A 20884-nucleotide genomic window follows, 5' to 3' on the forward strand; every position below is an offset into this window, starting at 1 on the left:
TTCCTTACTGCCGGGACCACCATGCATATTTCATACCGCCAATGCCTACTCAAGGTCGATGAATTATGCAGGGTTTCTGCGTGGGCTTCTCTCGTGCGGAAGGACGGCCTCGGCCGGGAAAAGAGAATCTCGCGCTCTCTCGCAGCGAATGAGCAACCCAGGCGGCCTCTGAAGCACGATGTTCCTCGTGACACAACGTGTGATCGCGGGGTGGCGGGAGAACGTCAGCCCACGAGGTGGGGGTGGGGGGGTGGGGGGGGGGGACCACGAGCTCTCCTCAGGCGCCCTGGCTCCGTGTGACTTCCATTAGCAGGAGTGACGCGGATGCGGTGGGGGGGGCGAACTGCACGTTGCCGTGAGTCGCCCGCTGGGTTCGCCACGCCCCTGTAATCTGGAATGAATCCGCCACTGAGTCCGGTTCGCTTTTGAAGGGCCCCAGAGTCTCATGCAGTCATCGTACCTCGCGCATGAGATCCCGCAGAGCGTTCAGCGCGCATAGTGCGAGCTTGCTGCATGAATAAGCGGTTTTCAGCGTTGGGTGCATGAATAAGCGTTTCCCAGCATCGGCTGCATGACTGCGTGTTTTCGAGCGTCGGGTGCATGAATAAGCACTTCCGACCGTCGGGTGCATGAGTATGTGTTTTCTAGTGCTGGGGTGATTCTTCTAAGTCATTTCCACCCGGGTCCTCTGGTTTCTCTCACGGAACGTTAACAGCCTCCGCCTTCAGCCTGAAGCCACTATTCCCGTTAAAATATCAGATTGCTCAGAGTCGAACTGACCTTAATAAGGCTGATCACAGGGGCCGTTTTACATGAAGACCCAGAGTAGCTGCAGGGGGGGCGACGGACCCGAGCCTGAGTAAAAGCGCAGTTGAACACGCCGGCGCACTGCACTCTGGGTTTTTAATGCGTTTGAGCGCATCGGGGATTTACTGCAGGCCGCGCGGACGCAGGGCCGTCTCCGCCGCAGTATATCTCCAGCGTGTCCGTGGCCTTCCGCCTGCCCGCAAACAAGGCGGGACACGAGCAATAAAGAAGGAACACGGGTAACTGGGGCGGGTGGGGGGGGGGGGTACGTGCGATTGATCCGCTCGGCTGCTTTCACCGCAGTTCCAATCCGGCCAATCCAGTGGCCGCACTGGGGGTGCGCTGCGTTCAGAGCCGTCCAGCTCCCTCTCAGAACACATCTGCACCCTGTCCATAAAACGCTCAGTGGATTTATTTATTATTTATTTACTTATTTCACGATAAGATTGAGCTCCACGCACGCACGCTGGCCCTCGCTCGGCGCCGCGCGTCCCAAGACGCCGGCCGCCTGTACCCGCGGTAGCCGTGAGCCCGGAGAGCGCGAGGAACTGCGGCCGAATGTGGCGTCAGCCTCTCGCGGGGGGGAAACGGGACACGGGGGGGAAAACGTACCGGATCGGCCTTTTAAATGCCGTAACAAACCAAATCTGTCGACATCAGACGGGCCCGCTCCGCGTGACCTTTTCGTCCATCTCGAGACACAAAAGGCCCTCAGTGTGTAAAGGGAAGGGGGGCATTTTCTGGAAAAGGGGAGAAAAAGCAGACCTCTCTCCCCCCCCCCTCCCTTTCAAGGTGGCTAGAACTCTCGCCGGCTGCTGCACACTGTAAGACGCAGTCAGCTGAGTCAACAGCTGCACTTCAGAACTCATTTTGCCCGATGAGAGCATGACAGCAGTGGACAACGAGGGGGGAATTACCGCCAGGCCGGACAGCGTCATGGCTGCAGCCTTTCCTCAGTTGACCGTGTACAGTCCCAAAAAAAATGATGGCTCCCACTCTGTCCGTGCCCGGCTAGCAAGGGACATCCTGGGGACATTGGGCAACGTTCCTGTTTGGCCCCATTTAGGCTATAAGGTGTAAGGTGAAGTTATCCTCCAGGCATACTCAAAAAAATTTTAGAACTGTATTAAGTCTTACAGGTAGGTAGGCGTTAGATGACTCATAAAATGACACTGGGTCAGAACTTTTGGAGGATATTCAGGGACATTCCAGCAAGGTCTCTGTCTGGTTATGAGGTAACATCACGTTCAGAACTTTCTGTGACATTCGGTCATGTCATTCATCTTTAGTGCATTCAGAGAAGCACTGAGACCGGCAAGACTTCTTTCTAGAAGTACCAGCAGATATGAGAAGCGAGGAAAAGCTTTATCTGTGATAAATCTGTACCTTAAGCTATGAAAATAAGAGCAGGATGCGGAAAGAAAGGACAGGCCAAATTCTGTAAAATCTTCAGACATTTTTATACTCATCCTCATAGATAAACCTTTCATACAGCATTTTATTTTCGTTTTCTTTCAAAAAGGTAAAAGATATAAATTCATGTCACAATTCCTGCTCAAATACCATAGCTGCCCCACTATTAGCAGTCAACAGAAATCAATTGTAGGTCAGCTTGGATGAATAAGCCTGCTCTCTTTCTGGCTAAAGGCTGGGGAAAACCAGAGCCCGGCACTTAGTCCTCAGACATTGATCCATTATCCACCCTTATTCACAGATTCTCTCCACTTCTGTTTTTTTCACTCAGTCATACGGTGCAGCTACACCTCCCTGCTTCAGCCCTGAGGGCCAAGGATAGGACACGCGCTCTGTAGCACACGCTGTGTGAGTGTGTGTGTGCGTGTGTGTGTTTGTGTGAGTGTTCATGTTTGTGTGTGTGCGTGTGTGTGTTTGTGTGAGTGCTTATGTTTGTGTGTGTGCGTGTGTGTTTATGTTTGAGTTTGTGTGTGAGTGTGTGTGTGTGTGTGTTGGTACGGGGGGTGAGGGGGCCGCCCTCCGCTCAGCTGTGAGGCTTGTCGAATTTCCGCAGCACGGCGGCCAACGCTGTTATCCCCGTCGACACCACCACCTTTCTGCGAGGCTGCAGGCCAACGCAATCCCCGTTTCACCCTGGGCGGGCACTGCCCACGTATTTATAGATGAGAGCTAAACATGGACTGCCTGGGTCCGGAGTCAGCACCGGCCTGAAGAGCTCGCTGTGTCCAGCAGTTGATCCAGACAAACACGCTCTCTCTCTCTCTCGCTCTCTCGCTCTCTCTCTCCTACACTGTCTTTATGTCTCTCGCTCCCTCTCAACCCTACACTGTGTTTATGTCTCTCGCTCCCTCTCTCTCCTGCACTGTGTTTATGTCTCTCGCTCCCTCTCTCTCCCGGGCCCTGTCAGCCCTTGAGCACGCTGCCTCTCCCTGCAGTTTGTTTGGCTCGCGTGTTTACATTCCACAGCAGCCAATTCATCTCCAGGGACAAGAGCGCCCCGCTTTCCCCTCTCTACCTGCGCAACACACACACACACACGCATACACACACACACACACACGCATACACACACACAAACACATGCACACACACACACACACACACACACATACACACACACACACACACACACACCACCACAACCATACACACACCACAAACACACCACACACACACAAACACATACACGCATGCATACACACACACACACTCACACCATACGCACACACACACTCAACACATACACACACACACACACAAGCACACACACACACACAAACACATGCATACACACACACACACACACACACACAAACACAAGCACACACACACACACACACACACACACAAGCACACACACACAAACACACACACACACACACATTCACACATACATACACACACACAAACACACACACACATGCATACACACACACACACACACACGCACACACACACACACACAAACACACGCACATATTGGACTTCAGTTAAACAGTGTGCAGAGAAAGCGTGCCGTTAGGACAGGCCCACGGCCGGCCGGGCCTCACAGGTTAATAAACCCTCCTGACAGACGGGCGGCGCGAGAGGAGAGGAGGTGACGAGCGCTAACTGGAGGCGCTACAGAGCGTCGCCCGGACGACAGCCGCTCAGCTGACTGGTCTGATCAGAGCGGCGGAGCGGCGGGAGAGCTGGGCGTGCCCGGCCGTGCGGCCCCCGCGCAGCGCTCCTAGAGGACTGTGAGAAAAAGCCCCCCGCTGCGCCGGCGTCAGCGTCTCCAGCAGGTGCACCGCAGGGGCCCGCGCGTCAGCAGGGGAGGTGTGATAACGAAACTAACAGAAACCCAACCCCCACCCACCCCCCCCCACCACGACCAAAGCGGAGGTCTGTTTGCGAGGCGGGACGTCCTGGCCAGGTGATGATACGCCCTTCTTGGTCGTCCCCCCCCCCCACCCCCCCATCCCCCCAACTCATGTGCAGCGAGCGTCCATGTTCTGCCGCTTCGCGTGATAAGCCCCGCCCTGCGAGCCTGGCTGCGTGTGATGGAGCGCCTCGTCGCTGGAGGACGGCACTTATCACACACACACACAAACAGGCACGGTCTCACACACACACACGCACACAAACGGTCTCTCACACACAACACACACACAAACAGGCACGGTCTCACACACACACTGGCCCCCATTAGATACTGCTCGACCTCTACCTACATTCTGTCCTCAAGTGAACCAACACTCAAGGAGTAACGGCCTGATTTAAGTTACGACGGCAAGCTGCTCCTGGAACCCGAATGAATTCTTCATGAGACCTGAACTACGACGGTAACGAGCAGTGAGCAGATGAAATGAAGTGTACGGTGCACTTGACTGTGACAATGGAATCCGAAGACATTATTTTGTAGATGTTAATCAAATTCAGGGGCTGAGTCACACAAATTAATCAACTATAGGGAAAAAAAACGACACTTTAAAAGCCCTTGGAAACACTTCCTGCAGCAACCAGTGTAGTACAAGGTATAAATACTACTCCATAACAAGAAAGATTAGCCCATTTTTTTAAAGCATTATTTATTGTTCAGCGTATTTCTCAACTAACTACCAGCTTGGTTACCAGTTTGCTAGTGGTGCCAGTGTGTTTCAAAAACGTTAGACACAGCAGGAAAAAAAAAACAGCATTCTAGAGTGTTAGAAAAAGGCTAAGCAAAAATAAATATTTCTCAGTAACATTACATACTGTATAAGGGTCTGTAATCCAGTCAAGAGGTGAAATTTTGGGAACCTGGAACAGAAGCAAGCATCCCCTTTCTCATGATAGGGCAGAGCAGTGAGTGCCCCCTATCTGTCTGAGCCCCGCCAGGACTCTGTGGGCCTCTGTAGCCCCACCCAGCTCTGTGCTGGGGCGGGGCCAGGCTCTTGTGCCTGACTTCTCCACGGAGGAGTAACTGAAGGGCTGGGAAGGTCCCACACAGTGAGTCACAGCAGGTTATGTCAGCTGGGGGTTTTGGTGAGCCAGTGGTAAAGTGGCTATCATACGGAACTGGATGTAAGCAAAGAGAGACCGAGGACCCTGTTCCTCCTCAGAAGTATTTAAGCCAGCCCCTTTTTCAGGACGGGCCCAGCTGAGCAGGGAGAGAGCGAGCCGAGAGCCTGCACCCGACTGTCAGGCTCGCAGAGCATGACATTCCAGCCGATTTTTAGAAGGTCGTAAACGTCAGAGTGCACATGTAAAGCAGTCGCACCTGCCCAGTGAACTCTTCATTTTGCCAGCAGTGGAGCACGGCGAGGCTGCAGCAACCCTCGAGAGCGGCACCCTGAGACTGGAGCTCTACGGAGAGCAGCCATGAGAGTGGAGCTCTACAGAGAGCAGCCCTGAGAGTGGAGCTCTCAGAGAGCAGCCCTGAGAGTGCAGCTCTAGAGCAGCCCTGAGAGTGGAGCTCTACAGAGAGCAGCCCTGAGAGTGGAGCTCTAGAGCAGCCCTGAGAGTGCAGCTCTACAGAGAGCAGCCTAGAGTGGAGCTCTAGACAGCCCTGAGAGTGGACTCTACGAGAGCACCTGAGAGTGGAGCTCTAAAGAGCAGCCCTGAGATGGAGCTCTAGAGCACCCTGAGAGTGCAGCTTAAGCAGCCCTGAGTGGCTCTACGGAGCAGCCCTGAGATGGGCTCTCAGAGAGCCCCGAGAGTGGAGCCTAGAGCAGCCTGAGAGAGCTCTAGAGCACCCTGAGAGTGCAGCTCTAGAGCAGCCCTGAAATGGAGCTCTACAGAGGCAGCCCTGAGTGAAGCTCTAGACAGCCCTGAGAGTGCAGCTCTACAGAGGCAGCCCTGAGAGTGGACTCTAGAGCAGCCCTGAGAGTGCAGCTCTACAGAGCAGCCCTGAGAGGGAGCTCTGAGACCCTGAGAGTGGAGCTCTACAGAGAGCAGCCCTGAGAGTGGAGCTCTACAGAGAGCAGCCCTGAGAGTGGAGCTCTAGAGCAGCCCTGAGAGTGCAGCTCTAGAGCAGCCCTGAGAGTGGAGCTCTACAGAGAGCAGCCCTGAGAGTGGAGCTCTAGAGCAGCCCTGAGAGTGCAGCTCTACAGAGAGCAGCCCTGAGAGTGGAGCTCTAGAGCAGCCCTGAGAGTGGAGCTCTAGAGCAGTCCTGAGAGTGGAGCTGTACAGAGAGCAGCCCTGAGAGTGGAGCTCTACAGAGAGCAGCCCTGAGAGTGGAGCTCTACAGAGAGCAGCCCTGAGAGTGGAGCTGTACAGAGAGCAGCCCTGAGAGTGGAGCTCTACAGAGAGCAGCCCTGAGAGTGGAGCTCTAGAGCAGTCCTGAGAGTGGAGCTGTACAGAGAGCAGCCCTGAGAGTGGAGCTCTACAGAGAGCAGCCCTGAGAGTGGAGCTGTACAGAGAGCAGCCCTGAGAGTGGAGCTCTACAGAGAGCAGCCCTGAGACTGGAGCTCTACAGAGAGCAGCCCTGAGAGTGCAGCTCTACAGAAAGAAGCTCTGCCAAGAAGAGCTCAGGATAGAGCAGCACTGGGCAGAAGGAGAGAAGGTCCCTGGAGGGAACAGCATTCCTGTCATGCCTCTGCCAGCTCTCTCACATTCAGAGACAGCCCCACCGCAGCCATGCACAGAACGCACACTCATACCCACGGTCAGAGTCACTGGCACCGCGTGTGAGAGCGTGTTTCCTTCCTCCAGAGAAGGGATCATTAAGTGGGTCAGAGAAGGAGGCTGGGTCTCATGCACCCACTCACCGGGCTCCCAGCGTAGCCCGCAGTGTCCCTCCAGCCTGCCAGGGTTCGTCTGTGAGAATATTCCGTTACAAAGCGCCATTATTCCCCCATTAAGGAGCTGAATGGGCACACTCATACCGGGGTCGAGCATGACTAAAACAGAGTGTGAGAAGAACATCTGCTTGGGATTTGGGATTGGGCATGACCGCGGCCGAACCCACACGCGGCCTTCCTCGGGACCGAGGGGAGGCGCAGGAGAGGAGGAAGGAGCCGCGAGCCGCGCCGGGCTCGAGGAGAACGCGGAGCGGGTTCCCCCCCGGAAGGAGAGCCCAGGGAGAACCACCACGAGAGGCCGGAGGTCTCGCCATTAGAAATAAGAGCGGCTTTTGAGCGCAGCACAGGCAGCTCAGCTGTTAAAATAGACGCGGTATCACAGACACGACTGTGAGATCCACCTGTTCATGAGAGTGAGACCAAAAAGGAAGACTGTGAAAGAGACACTGGTGGGGGGGGGGGGTGGAGTGGGGGGTGGGGGGGGAGTCCTTGAAAGATAATCCGCCTAATGAACGGTCCACTTGCAGCTGAAACGACTCTCAGAATCTTGTTAATAAGCAGTCCTTCAATTCTGCACAAACTGTTCATTTCCTGATGTAATGTTACGGAATTCTACGTCTTACGTGAGAAAGGCTAATTTAATTACACAGAAGTAATAGGACAGGGTGGGGGGTCTCACAGCCAAGGCCCAAACCCTCAGTAGATTCACAGAGCCTGAATCAAACTGCCAAAGAAGGCACGTTTAAAAAAGCAAACACAGACGCAGTAGCCTTCACCACATCCCTTTTCAACATGTTTCAATTTATGAGCAAGAATGTGCCTGACACACACCCAGAATCAGCCGTATGCAACAGCGATGTGAGAGATACGTAGTTGCCCAGGGTTTCTGGGTCATTCGCGGTGGATTATACCATCTGAAGCAAGCTTTCATTAGATTCACTCATTTTAATAGTAAATCCGTAATTTGGCCGCAGCCTTCATCCCTTGCGTAGCCGGGGATTCGAAAGGGATTCAGGTTTAACGTGCGGTTTACAACGTTCATTAGAAACATCGGCGAATTATCTCCAGCTCGGATTACTATAAATATGTACTGTCCCATTGTGACTGATTCACTTGACACCCGTTGCATTAAGGGAAATCTAACAAGGTGCCACTTCCTTCTTCGGCGATATGCAGAATGAGGTGGAAATGTGAGCTCAGACCTCAGAATAACCCGAACGAGGTTAACGCGCGTGATATCTGCCGTCATTCCCAGTGACATTTCCGATGAGGTTCTAGGCGGGGAAGCCTGGGCGCGTGGTTTCAGCCGAGAGCAGCAGCGAAGGCGAAGGCCTGCACCTCGGACGAAAGGGTCTAACGCTCGCTCCCGTCCCCGAGAAACGATCCAGAAAAGCACTCTCGGCCTCCGCCGGGAGACGCATCCACACGGAGACGACCACTTAATCAATAAGACCGCGTTTCCACGACAACCTTTATTTCCTCCCCCCCGTTTCCCGGGACATGATTGCGCCCGCTGTTCCGCACACCTGCCACATGTTTTCATATTTGTCTGACAGCCTATCCGTCACCTTATTGGCTTTCCGCGAAGAAACCTCAGTCGGGGCGTAATAAACAAACGCAATAAGGGAATTCTGGGGAAAAAAATTTTGGGGCCGAGTTTTTTTTTTTTTTTCTAAGAAAAGGAAAACGGGAGCTGGGGTGTTCTTCTGCGCCGGCTCACGGCCCGTCAGACGCAGCGAGCGGAAGCGACAGCCGGCCTCGGAGCGCCAGAGCGACAGAGCGCCGCGGACAGGCCGGGCTCGGGACCCCCGGGGCCCTGCTGCCGCCGCGGGGCTCGCCCGTTTCCCAGGCCGCGTGACCGGGGCGCTCGTTAGCGCCGCTCAGAAGGGGAGGCGGTGAGCGACGGGGACGATTACGCCCTCTTTTCTTCACGGCCCGCCCCCCCGGGGGGGACGCGGCCGCGGGACGGTCACATCGTGCGCGCGAGACGCGCTAGCTTCGTTCCGCTGCGCTGCAGGCAGAGGAGCGCGCTCTCAGAGACTGGAAAAGGCTCGCTTCATCCTGCTCGGTCCAGTCTGAAGCATTTAACTACTGTTTTAAAGGCGGTGTGGAAGTGGGGTTGTGTAGAAACAGAAGAAAGGTGTGTGTGTGTGTGTGTATGTGTGTGTGTGTGTAGTAATTCAGAACTGATTTTTTCAGACAGGAAAATGTTCAGGTACTGGAATGGTTTGAGCAGCACTCCAAACAGGCCCTGAAATTGTGCTCTTGTGCCATACTGCATATTGTACAGCACAGTCCCATTCAGACTAATGAAGTACTGTGCTCTTAACTACCACAGTGCAGTTAACTACCATACAGCACAGCGCAGTACAGAGCATTATGCTACATTATGCCAGAACCCCACAGAGCTCATGTGAGTACAGCTCAGTGAAACACACCTGTTGTTTGAACACACACGTACACACAGACACACATGCACACACGCACAAGCACACACACAGATACACAAGGATGGACAGTATTTCAAATGCATCTGTCTGTAAAAACAACACGCATTTACATGCACATATTCCACATGTCGTGTGGGTTGCTTACCTCAACACACCAGGGCTGTTTCTACATAACACCACTTCCACATCCTCTCTAGCACACGGATGCACCCGCAGTTACACAGACACACAAGCACACACTTTCCCTCTCTTGCGCGCATAGAGGCGCTGGTATTCAGACGCACACACACACACTCACAGATCACATGAGCTTCCTGCCTTCCCCTGCTGAAGGACAGCGCTCACACACGGGCTCATGCCCGGGGGCGGGGAGGTTAAGAGTACATGCTGCCTGAGCGTTTCATCCTTTCTCTCCCGTACAGGAAACGCGGATCATGACTCAGTGGCTGGATCTTAGCCTCCGAGTAGCCCGTAACTCCTCCTCAAAGTGGAGCTTTTTTCCTTAATCCCCAGTTTTTGGGTCAGAGAGGTTCTGCTTCCCTCGCTGCGGATTCCTTTTCTGGCCACGTCCCAAGCGCTGAAAAACAGCTGCCTTTCCAAAAGCAGCCGCAGAACCGCCGCGATACGCCGATCGTGGATTCTTACGCGTCCGCCTGCACGTAAAGCAGCTGTCGCAGAGCGTCTCAGGCTTGTGGGAAGTGTTGGCGTTCCGGCTGTGCGTGGGCTCTGTCACGCTCCTCCCCATGTTTAGGGTTTGAAAAGGTAAATGAAGCAGCATGTACACAGGCTGCCGGGGCGGGGCGCGGTGAGTCAGGAGGAACAGGCGTGCAGTCCGGAGAGACAGTGACTCAGAAGGGGGGGGTTCAGTCTAACCTCCACGCCGCTTTGAGTAATCAGGTCAAGCCACTTCTTAGTAGTCGTGGAAAAGAATGAAAAATCCAAAAACAATAATATGCAGACATAAATATGATGCATTTATAATGTCTAAAATCGCCGCTTTGAATGCTAAGGGCTAAGGACCACGTAGCACCCCAAAAAAAACCAGATGAGAAGGATAGAGCAATTGGAGAGAGGAGATTAGTGCTGTCATTTTTCATTCATCAGTGATGAATAGGTGTCTGTGACACATCACCTGCGCGACCAGTGTGCGTGCGTGCTTTACAGCTCTGGCTGGTCTGTGACTCCCTCCCTGTCCGCGTGACGTTTACGGGTCGTCTGAGATACGCGAATGACGGCGAGGTCACCAGAGGCTGCTCCTGGGGGCTGGGGGCGGGGCGGGGTCACGCAGCAGACGGACAGCACTCTGCAGGGAGGGCAGAGGCAGCTCCTGGTGGCTGCGGGCCGGGGCGGGGTCATACAGCAGACGGACAGGACTCTGCAGGGGGAGGGGCAGAGGCAGCTCCTGGGGGTGGGGTTACACAGCAGACGGACAGGACTCTGCAGGGGGAGGGGCAGAGGCAGCTCCTGGGGGCGGGGTCATACAGCAGACGGACAGGACTCTGCAGGGGGCGGGGCAGAGGCAGCTCCTGGGGTGGGGTACACAGCAGACGGACAGGACTCTGCAGGGGAGGGCAGAGGCTGCTCCTGGGGCGGGTCATACAGCAGACGGACAGGGTTCTGCAGGGGGAGGGGCAGAGGCAGCTCCTGGTGGCTGGGCTGGGGCGGGGTCACACAGCAGACGGACAGGGTTCTGCAGGGGGGGGGGGCAGAGGCAGCTCCTGGTGGCTGTGGGCCGGGGGCGGGGTCATACAGCAGACGGACAGGACTCTGCAGGGGAGGGCAGAGGCAGCTCCTGGGGGTGGGGTTACGCAGCAGACGGACAGGACTCTGCAGGGGGGGGGGGGGCAGAGGCAGCTCCTGATAAAGCTGGTGCCGCACCGTGGCTGTGCGCGGTGGCGGTCGCGTTGCCGTACACATTAAATCCAATCTGTCTGCTTTGCCTAATCCCCACTGAACCCAGAAATGCAAGCGGCCAGTAATCCCGCGGATCTGGTAGCCGGCATCAACCAGCGTATCTCACAGTGCATTACCGCTGTGAGGTAATCAGTCTGTGGGTGGATCACACTCGAGTACTGCGGGGCGAACACAGCCTGCGGATCCACTGCCTGCCTTCTCATTCTTACCTGCAAGGTATTTCTAACGTAAAAAGATCATTGTTCAGCAACATTCATTTTGATACAAGAGCAGGGGCATATGGAAATGCAAGAAAACTAGTAATTGGTTTCATCGTGTTGGAATACAAAATGCTCTGGTGTCACCAGCAATAAGGTAAACAGATCGCAAAAAGCAAAAGGTGTCAATCACCCGTGCGTTACGATGTCGCCGTGATTCGGGCGTGGTCAGCCCTGTGCTAGAGCCAGTAAGAGCGAACGCAGCCAGGCCTTTTGAACTGGTGAAGCCAGGTAAGCCATAATCCCTCCCAGGTGAGACTCCTCTACCTGAGGACACCAGGACCCCACTCAGAGGGAACCGCTGTCCTGTTGAGTTCAGCAGGCACCGCTTCACACACCACACACCGCACGCCGGCCGCTCTGTTTCTGAACGGCCTGCCTGGGCTACAGCCTGCATTTGAACCGCCGCGCGCGAACCCAACAGCCATCCGCTCCCTCGGCTCTAGCGATCCGCTATCGCGCTGATGCGCTGGCCATACATGCTGCGGTTACTCGAGAGTTTTACGTCATATTGTCTGCGCGAGGAATCTCTAGGCTGTACGGTACTTGAGCCCGGCTCTACACCGCGGAGAAGTGTCACACATTGTTCAGGAGTGATTCCTTGTCCTTTGGGGATAAAAGCCTTTTCCCTCTGAATCCCACCCTTATTATTTTCTGACAGAGCAGAGGTGTTAACATTTTCAACGTGAGCTAGTGTCCCTGCTTGTCGCGATGTATCTTTGGTTTAACTGGCCTTTCTATGGTGTACTTTTATCCAACCCCCCCCCCCCCCAAACTGTGAACAGCTATTTTAAGAGTGGCTTGTTTTTTAAAATCTGTCCTTTGATTTACTGACGACATAATGCAAAGTCTTTCAGCTAAAAAAACAAATTCAGCTCTGATGAAGTGTGCACCAAGGACGCTAAGATAAGACTCTGTTGTGTCCTGGACGCAGGTGGAGGGCTGAAGCGTTACGCATTCTTGATGGCCAGCGTCAGGGCCGGACTTTTCAGCTGATGTCATTCGTAAGTAGTAAATGCATTAGGAATTTGATTTCGAAGGCACTGTATTAAATTATCTTTTGTGCAGAAGTCAGATTTTGTCTTCCAGACAAAATAATGAAGAAAAGGGTACAACATGTATGCTAATTCAACAGCAGCCACAATGGCATTCTATACAAAAGACAACACAGTTTCCTGAGAACAGGTCTGAGTTTCCATATGACAACAGATATCTGCCATATTTTTAATTGGCTGACGCAAAAAAAATCCTTGATCTCCTTACCCAAACCACAGTCCAGACCTTAACCTGGACCCATACCAACTCCAAAAATAAACCAATATAATAAACGTAAAAATAAATAAACCACAAAATGACATTGGTCAAAAATGTAGTTTGACAAAATCTGAAATCACAGGAATTTCAGAAAATCTTCAAAAATGTATCCGATCCACCTCCCTTTACGAGCTCATTTTTTATGCTATTTATTATGTGTTGGATGTTTTATATATAAATTCATTCCTGCCTACCCCACTTGCTTTTAAACCTTTAACTGATATTTCTCAGAAATGCAGAGAGGCAGACCTTAAACTCACCCTCCCCTTCGCAGCAGCAGAGGCATGTGACAAAAAACGCAGTTCGGACACAAGTCGCGATTCAGGCGGCGGCGGCGAACGACGCTACGTAGCCGGGCGGACGCGGGGTCGAAGACGCCAAGGCGTCCGTGTGACCCTTCTCAGCTGGCTCTCTCGCGGGAACGCCGACGCCGCTGGCCCGATTCGCCTCGCGGGTCTCTCTCTCCCCGGCGCGTAGGGCGGCGGGTGGACCCGCGGAGCGTCTCCTCCGGGCGCGGGGACGTACGCGGCGTCGCGTTCGTCCTCCTCCGCTGAGCTACCGCCCTGCCCGGCCCGCGGCAGCGCTCTCCTCCCGCTCGGACGGATCAGCTCATCGCCGGGCGGCGGCCTGGGCCAGATCTGACCGCGCTCCGTTTGGAGAGACATGAGAAGGGCTCGCCCGCCGTATTGTCTGGGCTTGGAGCGACGCCCTGGCAACGGCGCCAAGCACAACATGCCCCCCCCATCCCCACCCCCCCCCCCCATCCCCATGAAAGGCAAGAGACGGGAAGACACTGCGCGTCGGTGAATGGAGCTTATCAGCACTCCTGGGAGTGGGCAAGCTGCAGTGAATGAGCACACTTGGAAACACCGTGAGAATGCAACCATTTTCGGGGCATATGCGTGCTGTCTGTAGTGTTACCGTGTAGCGGCATATGGTCCAAAAAGAATATGCCTCACCGTGGAGCTCGCCTATTAATAGACTGAGCTCAGTTTTGAGAGTAAACTGACGTCGCAGTGTTTCTATCACAGCGGCTTATAAATTTTACAAAAGCAGCAAGACATGTTTTCATTGCCTGTAAGATTCCAGCCTGCCAGCTTGATTTCTGGCAATAGAAAGCGTGTGCTCTCCTCTGATAGAACTCGAGCAGTGAGCCTGTCACTCTTACACCATACAGCCCGCAGAGCACGGCAGAGCTAGTGTTCCCTATCTGAGAACAACTGCTTAAATTGCACAGTAAATGTTCCGTGTTAAATAAACACAGACAGAGTAAGCCATACTCCGACAGAGTAGATTTGATCCCTCTGATAGAGTAGATTTGGACTCACATAAAGTCTGTTAGAACTGAATCAAAATATAACCTGAGGAAACTGGAGCAGTTAACCCTGGAAGGAGACGAGGAGGTGGATCATGTCCCCACACATCGCCCACAGTCAGCTGATGGCCTACACCGAGGGTCCAACCTGGGACTGAAGAGCCTAGCTGGCATTCCCGAGAAGTTCCTTCAGAGTCCCAAATAAATTTCTTGAATTTTTTTTTTGGGGGGGGGGGGCGGGGGGGCAAAGAAATGTGAAAGCATAAGTTCCACCTGTGCTCTGCGTCGCCTGTTTAACCGGCGTAGCCGAAACGACTCTGACAAGCTAGCGGCACGCCGTCAGAGCGTGAAGATGTTCCCTCCGCGCAGCGTTCACAAAACTTCATGCCGTTATTTTTTTTCTTTGCCGCTCCAGGTGCTGCCTGAATGGCTCGCTCCTCCGCTCCTCGTCTTTGTGCGCTGAAGAGATGCGATCGTCGCCGTCATCCGGCTTCCTGGGCACGGAGAGTCACGGCGGATATTTCGCCGGCTGTCGGCACAGCCATGGGTTCCCGGGCAGCTTCCCCTTTAAACGCCTTTCACAAAAGACGCGGCCCTGAGGAATGGCGCTGCCTGCCGGCGAGGGTGCGGGGGCGAAACGCAGTTTAGCGGTAACGTCGCGATCCCTCGTCTCGCTGGTCGAGCCGCGCTGACGCGTGCGATTGCGGGTCGAAAATCTGACAGCGGATCACCGCCACCTTCCCAAATATCCATCAACCCCTCTGAGGGAGGGAGAAGCAGAACACTGCTCTCTTTCTGTTTATTTTTTTATTTTAACTGATTTTGAACTATTATTGCTGTACTTTATTTTTCAGTCACTTTCTTATTTAAAATTTTTATTGTTTTATTTTCATTTGTGGCCTATGTACGCTTTTGCTGCGGCTAGCTTTATACTGTTGCTTCTATAGCATTTTGGCTAAAACTAAATACCTCTCGTCATTCTAATTATACCTGCATGAATCCCAGGGGTGAAAGGTCCAGGGGTCAGAACGTAGAAGTCCTGCCACGTGCTTCTCTTCCATCCAGGAGCTCAGCCAGCTGATTTCCCTAATTAGTTCTGCCTCCCGGCTGACGAGCTGTGCTAATTATCACGTACATGTGACTGGAACAAAATACCGGAGAGGAATTTTACTTTCCGAACCTGGAATTTCCCACTCTGTTGAATCCTAGGATCCATCACCTGTTCTTCCACCACCTGCATATCAGTGTTTAAGCATCACACGGTTATCTGGGGCGGCACAGTGGCGCAGGAGGTAGCACTGTCGCCTCGCAGCGAGAATCCGGGTTCGAATCCGGCCTGGGTCTTTCAGTGTGGAGTTTGCGTGTTCTCCCCGTGTCCGCGTGGGTTTCTTCCAGATACTCCGGATTCCTCCCACAGTCCAAAGACATGCAGGTGGGCTGATTGGAGACTCTAAATTGCCCATAGTTATGAGTGTATAACTGAATGGTGAGTGAATGATATGTGTGCCCTGCGATAGATTGGCAGCCTGTATTCCTGCCTCTCAGCCCAATGCACGCTGGGATAGGCTCCTCCGGCGACCCTGCCCAGGATAAGCGGGTATAGATGATGAATGGTTGTCTGGGGCAAGTTGGGGCCGCCGACCATGGCTCAGGGGTACAGGGGGGGACCCTAAAACTAAAGCTTGGGCGGTCCGAAATCCCCCTCACGAGCTGACAGCGGGTAACAAAAAACCAAAACAAACAACCGCGCTGTCTCCACAAAGCGCCTCTTCCTAAATGCCGGCGTCTCCCGCGCGCTCTTTATGAGCGGCGGGGGAGGGGGAGGAGGAACAGCTTTAATAATGATGACATTCATCATCTTCCCCATCGGCGTCGCTGCGCATCCAGTCCGCCTCCGTTTACGAGCCCGTTCTTTTACACTCTGCTCGTTATCCGTCGGGCGCTTTATATTCAATTTAATTCCTGACCACTCCGCTCGCGTTCAGACCTTTAATTAATATCGTTCGGCTGGCGGAGTTCCTTAATTACGCGAAGGAGAGCTCGCCGACAAGCCGCGCTTTCTTACTAAATGTTCGGGCGTTTCGTTTTGTGTACCGCGCAGCAATCGCAGGCGTCGTTTAGCAGGGGCCGCTGAAGAATAACGGCAGACTTCCCGAATCATTTGGGACGTTTTTTAGTTAAAGGAGACAGAACATGTCATTCGTAAAACTCTATTAAGATCACCTTGCAGGGGCAGGTATGCTCGACAGTAACGTGAAGAACAGTGAATGAAGAACGACGTGCATGTTGGCCACTATGGAGTGAAGGACGGAAGGCCAGGGAGAGGGGAGAGACAGAGAGAAGGAGGAGTAGAGGGATGAACGTGTGTGGAAGGGAGGGAAGGAAAGATGTCCTTCATTGTGAGAGAGCCGGAGGAAGAGGGCAAGGGGAAAAAAATAATGGGAAATAGAGAAGCCAAATGAAAAAGAGATAGAGGGAAAAAATGGGAGAAGAAAGTGAAAGAAAATGCGATGTGAGAGAGCGAGAGTGCGTGTGTGTGACAGAGAGAGGGAATAAAAGAGAGTGAGTGAGAGAGAGAGACCCATAGTGACCCTTGCTGACTGGCTGCATATTACCATACAGACATAATGACTCCTGCTGTCCAAAGCCGGTGTGCCCCCTGGAGAGGGGCAGCCAGCGACAGCGCCTCCTTCATGCACTTACTTCTCCATGAAAGCAGGGGAGCACACGGATCTCACCGCGCAGTTTGTCAAAATGTCACACGCCTGTCACACAGCAACGCCTGTCCCCCGAAATGTCACCGCCACCCGATGGGGAGGTGGTGGGGGGGGGGGGGGGGTTGGGGATACCTACAGGGGAGAGACTACGCTTTGGATGCCTGCCTCGTGGGACAGGGGGGATCAGTCAAGGGTGCAGCTACACCTCACAGCCTTTTAAAAACGCCTTTCAGCAGAGCGCCCAGGCGAATCTCTTTCCACATATTATTCCCCATTAGGGTGTTCGGAGAGGTTGCCGGGGCTGCCGTGCAGTTAGCTTCCCGATGCGTTCGGAAGGTGCCTCTAAAATGTTTTTTTTTTTTTTGCGCAGCGTGGAAGGAAAAGGCCTCGTTACGGTCTGCGCACAACCTGCAGGACTCTGTCGCCACTCTCTCCACATTTGGAGGGCGGTAACCCACGAGCCAGTGTTTCAACAGTAACAACATAACTTCTCAAATGACTTTTATCAGCACGGAACTCACCACATTACATTACATTACATTACAGACATCTGGCCTAGGCTCTTATCCAGAGCGACATACAACAAAGTGTATAACCACTAGGTTTTACATACATAGTTTCCTATTGAAAGACATTCAAGTAAAAAAAAACAAAAACATTTTGCACAGTGAAAGCTGAGGAAGGGCTGCACCAGTAGCAGGGAATGCACTATCTATACCTTCAGAGGGGAATATTAATCACAAATACAAATTTGTTTACACAGCACAAGTAAAAAGAACTTGATTGTTTTATATGCAGAGATACACCTCACAACAATGCCTTTTCTCTCACGAAGGAATCATGGGCCAGATAACTGTCAAGCGACGTCAAGTCCGGACTGGTATTCAATAAACAGCTCAGCCGAAGCTAATTAATGAAAAGCTCTGCTGGGGGGGGCGAGGGGGGCAGCCGGTGCGCTCAGTAGGTGGGGGGCGGGGGGGCGGGGGGGCGGGACCAGGGTAGGGGGAACTCTGAGCCAAGTTCTGACTGTAAACAAGCGAGCACCTCTCCAGCGCGGCTGGCCCCGCCTCCCCTCGTCCCCAGCGCCGCGCGTTTGGCAGGTGGGGGGCGGTCAGGTGAAAGGTCGCTTCACCGCCGCGCTTCCCAGAGCCGCCGGGGGCGGGGCGGAGCGCCAGCGAAACGAGACGCAGCTGCGGGCTTCGCTCGGCCGCCGCGGTAAAAAACCCGCCGCCCTCTTCTCACCCGACCCGCCGCTCACCTTGGAGGAGAGCACACCACAAAAAAAGGGGGGGGGGACACGGGGGGGAAAAAACACACCACCTTGCCCCGGCCTTCCCCTCCGCACGCAGCCAGAGCTCAGAGTGTTCAGCGGAAAGGCATGCGGCGCACTGACGCACGGCGTCGGGGGAAGTCCAGGGAGAGGTAAATACTGTGTGGCGAAATGTCTGGGGACTGAACTGTTAGGAGAGCCCAACACAAACACCATCCATTAAGCAACGGCTCGACTCAGCCGAGCGCGGCGAGCTTCCGCAGGAGCCCTGAACTGAGACGAGAACCCCCCCCCGTAGCGCAGACTGTCCCCGCGTGCGCCAGGGAGCCCAGCGTAACCGCCGCCGACGGGCTCGGCCAATGGGTGAGCGCCCCCGACCGACTCCGCGCCCGGGCTGCTCTCCTGAGAGGGGAAGCTCCTCCCCGGGGGAGCTTGGAATCATGGGAGGAATGGGCCTGATGCCCCCCTACACCCCCCCGCCCCCCGCCCCCCAGGTGCCAAAACAGACGTGTGGGGGGGAGGGGGGTGGGGGGGATAGGCACAGACCCACGGAGTCACATCTGGAACGAAGCCCCAGAGGACAGAGGCTCGTCTTTTTCTCTCCTCCGTTCCTCTCTGCCCCGCTCTGCCCATCCTCCAGCAGCACATCCGCTTCTCGTTTGCCCTCCCCGCTTGTTTACGGCCGCTGACATTTCGCATGGGAGCCCTTCTGACTAATAAACCCTGTGACTAAGATTTCTATAAAAGCTGCGTTTTCGACAGCGGCGCGAGGACTGCGCTCTTAGTCACCGCGGCGCAGGCGAGCGCAGGGAGCTGCCGGCTCGCTTTTCGGGGGCCTGGGGGTTCCTGGCCAAAGGGCCTGCCTTTCGGTTTGATCTGCACCGCGCAGATTTCAGGCGCGGATTCAGTATTCACCTGTGCTTCACTCGTGATCGTTGACCCTGAAGCTGTGAGTGTGTGTGTGTGTGTGTGTGTGTGTGTGCGCGTGCGCGTGTTTGTTTGTCTGCGTGTGTGTGCGTGTATTTGTCTGTGTGTTTGTATGTGTGTGTGTGCACGTGTGTGTGTACGTGTGTGAGCGTGTCTGTGTGTGTGCTTGTTTGTGTGCACATCCGTGTGTTTGTCTGTGTGTGTGTGTACATGTGTGAGCTTGTGTGTGTGTGTGTGTGTTCTAGAAACAGGGAGTGGAATGGTGAGGTCTGTACTCTGTACTCTGTCTGTGAGATGCACTATCATGGCCCTACATGCTGCTGCAGGATAACAGGGTCAGACTATTTGATTAAAATTCTACACGCATCCTGCAAATCCACTAATAAGATCTGCTCCCTCCTTCACCGGACGTACCTTGGCCAACTCCCTCAGGATTGACGAGAGAGAGAGAGCGAGAGAGTGAGAGAGAGAGAGACAAAGAGAGAGACAGAGACAGAGAGCGAGAGAGAGATGGAGAGAGAGACAGAGAGAGAGAGACATACAATGGGCTGAGATCAGTAAGAGCCAGACAGGAGGGTGACACGGATTACCTTGCTGAATGGACCCCAGAATTGTGTGTATTGCAGGGAGCTGCAGAGGAAATGAAGTCTCTCTCCCTCTCCCTCCCTCCCTCCCTCCCTCTCTCTAACTGAGTTACCTGTAGAGACAGGGAATGAAATAGCGGTGTGTGCTGTCTGTGCCTTACACTGATAGCAGGGGGAGTGGGTCGTGTTCAGGTCCCGTCGCCCAGCCTATCAGGGGCCCTCGGGGGGCCAGGAGCCGGGCCCTCTGTGGACGGCGGTTTCTATTTAGCGTGGCGCTGAGGGGGAGCCGCGGCGACGGCGGCGCTCTGTGACCCGCCTTCAGCGCGCGTTATTAAAACAGCTTCATCACGCCGGCCACTCCACAGCGAGCCGCTTCCAATTTACAGCACGGGCAATTACCCCCAGAGAGGGCAATTAAGTAGAGCCATCAACAGAGCACGCACAGACACACACACACACACACACACACATACACTACACACAGATACACACAGACACACACTCACACATAACACGACACCACACAGACATACCACTCACACACAGCAGACACACACACACACACACACACACACACACACACACTCACACAGTACACACACAGACACACACACACATACACTCACACATACACACAGATACACACACAGACACATACACTCACACATAACACAGACACACACAGACTACACGCACACACAGACACACACACACACACACACACTCACACATACACACACAGACACACACACACACACATACACTCACACATACACACAGACACGCACACACACGCACACAGACACACTCACACATACACACACAGACACACACACACACACATACACTCACACATACACACACAGACACACACACACATACACTCACACATACACACAGATACACACACAGACACACATACACTCACACATACACACAGACACACACACAGACATACACACGCACACACACGCAGACACACACACACACACACACACACTCACACATACACACACAGACACACACACTCACACAGACACACACACACAGAGACACACACACACTCACACAGACACACACAAACATACACACA

General features: G+C 54.0%; 1 protein-coding gene across 3 annotated transcripts in view; it reads right to left on the bottom strand.

Moving 5' to 3' along the window:
- Positions 1–20884, bottom strand: part of zeb1b (zinc finger E-box binding homeobox 1b) — a 96305-nt gene that overhangs the window by 64413 nt on the left and 11008 nt on the right. Inside the window, exon 1 of one of the 3 annotated variants that reach the window (XM_064332373.1) lies at positions 5017–5120. The exons of the other annotated variants lie outside the window; for them this stretch is intronic. Coding sequence (XP_064188443.1) covers position 5017 — 1 coding nt within the window. The 5' untranslated portion in view covers positions 5018–5120. Of the gene's footprint in view, positions 1–5016; positions 5121–20884 lie in introns of those variants that run through there. 3 annotated transcript variants of the gene reach the window in all.

This window comes from Anguilla rostrata, chromosome 4, assembly GCF_018555375.3.
Source record: "Anguilla rostrata isolate EN2019 chromosome 4, ASM1855537v3, whole genome shotgun sequence".
Classification (NCBI taxonomy): Eukaryota; Metazoa; Chordata; class Actinopteri; order Anguilliformes; family Anguillidae; genus Anguilla; species Anguilla rostrata.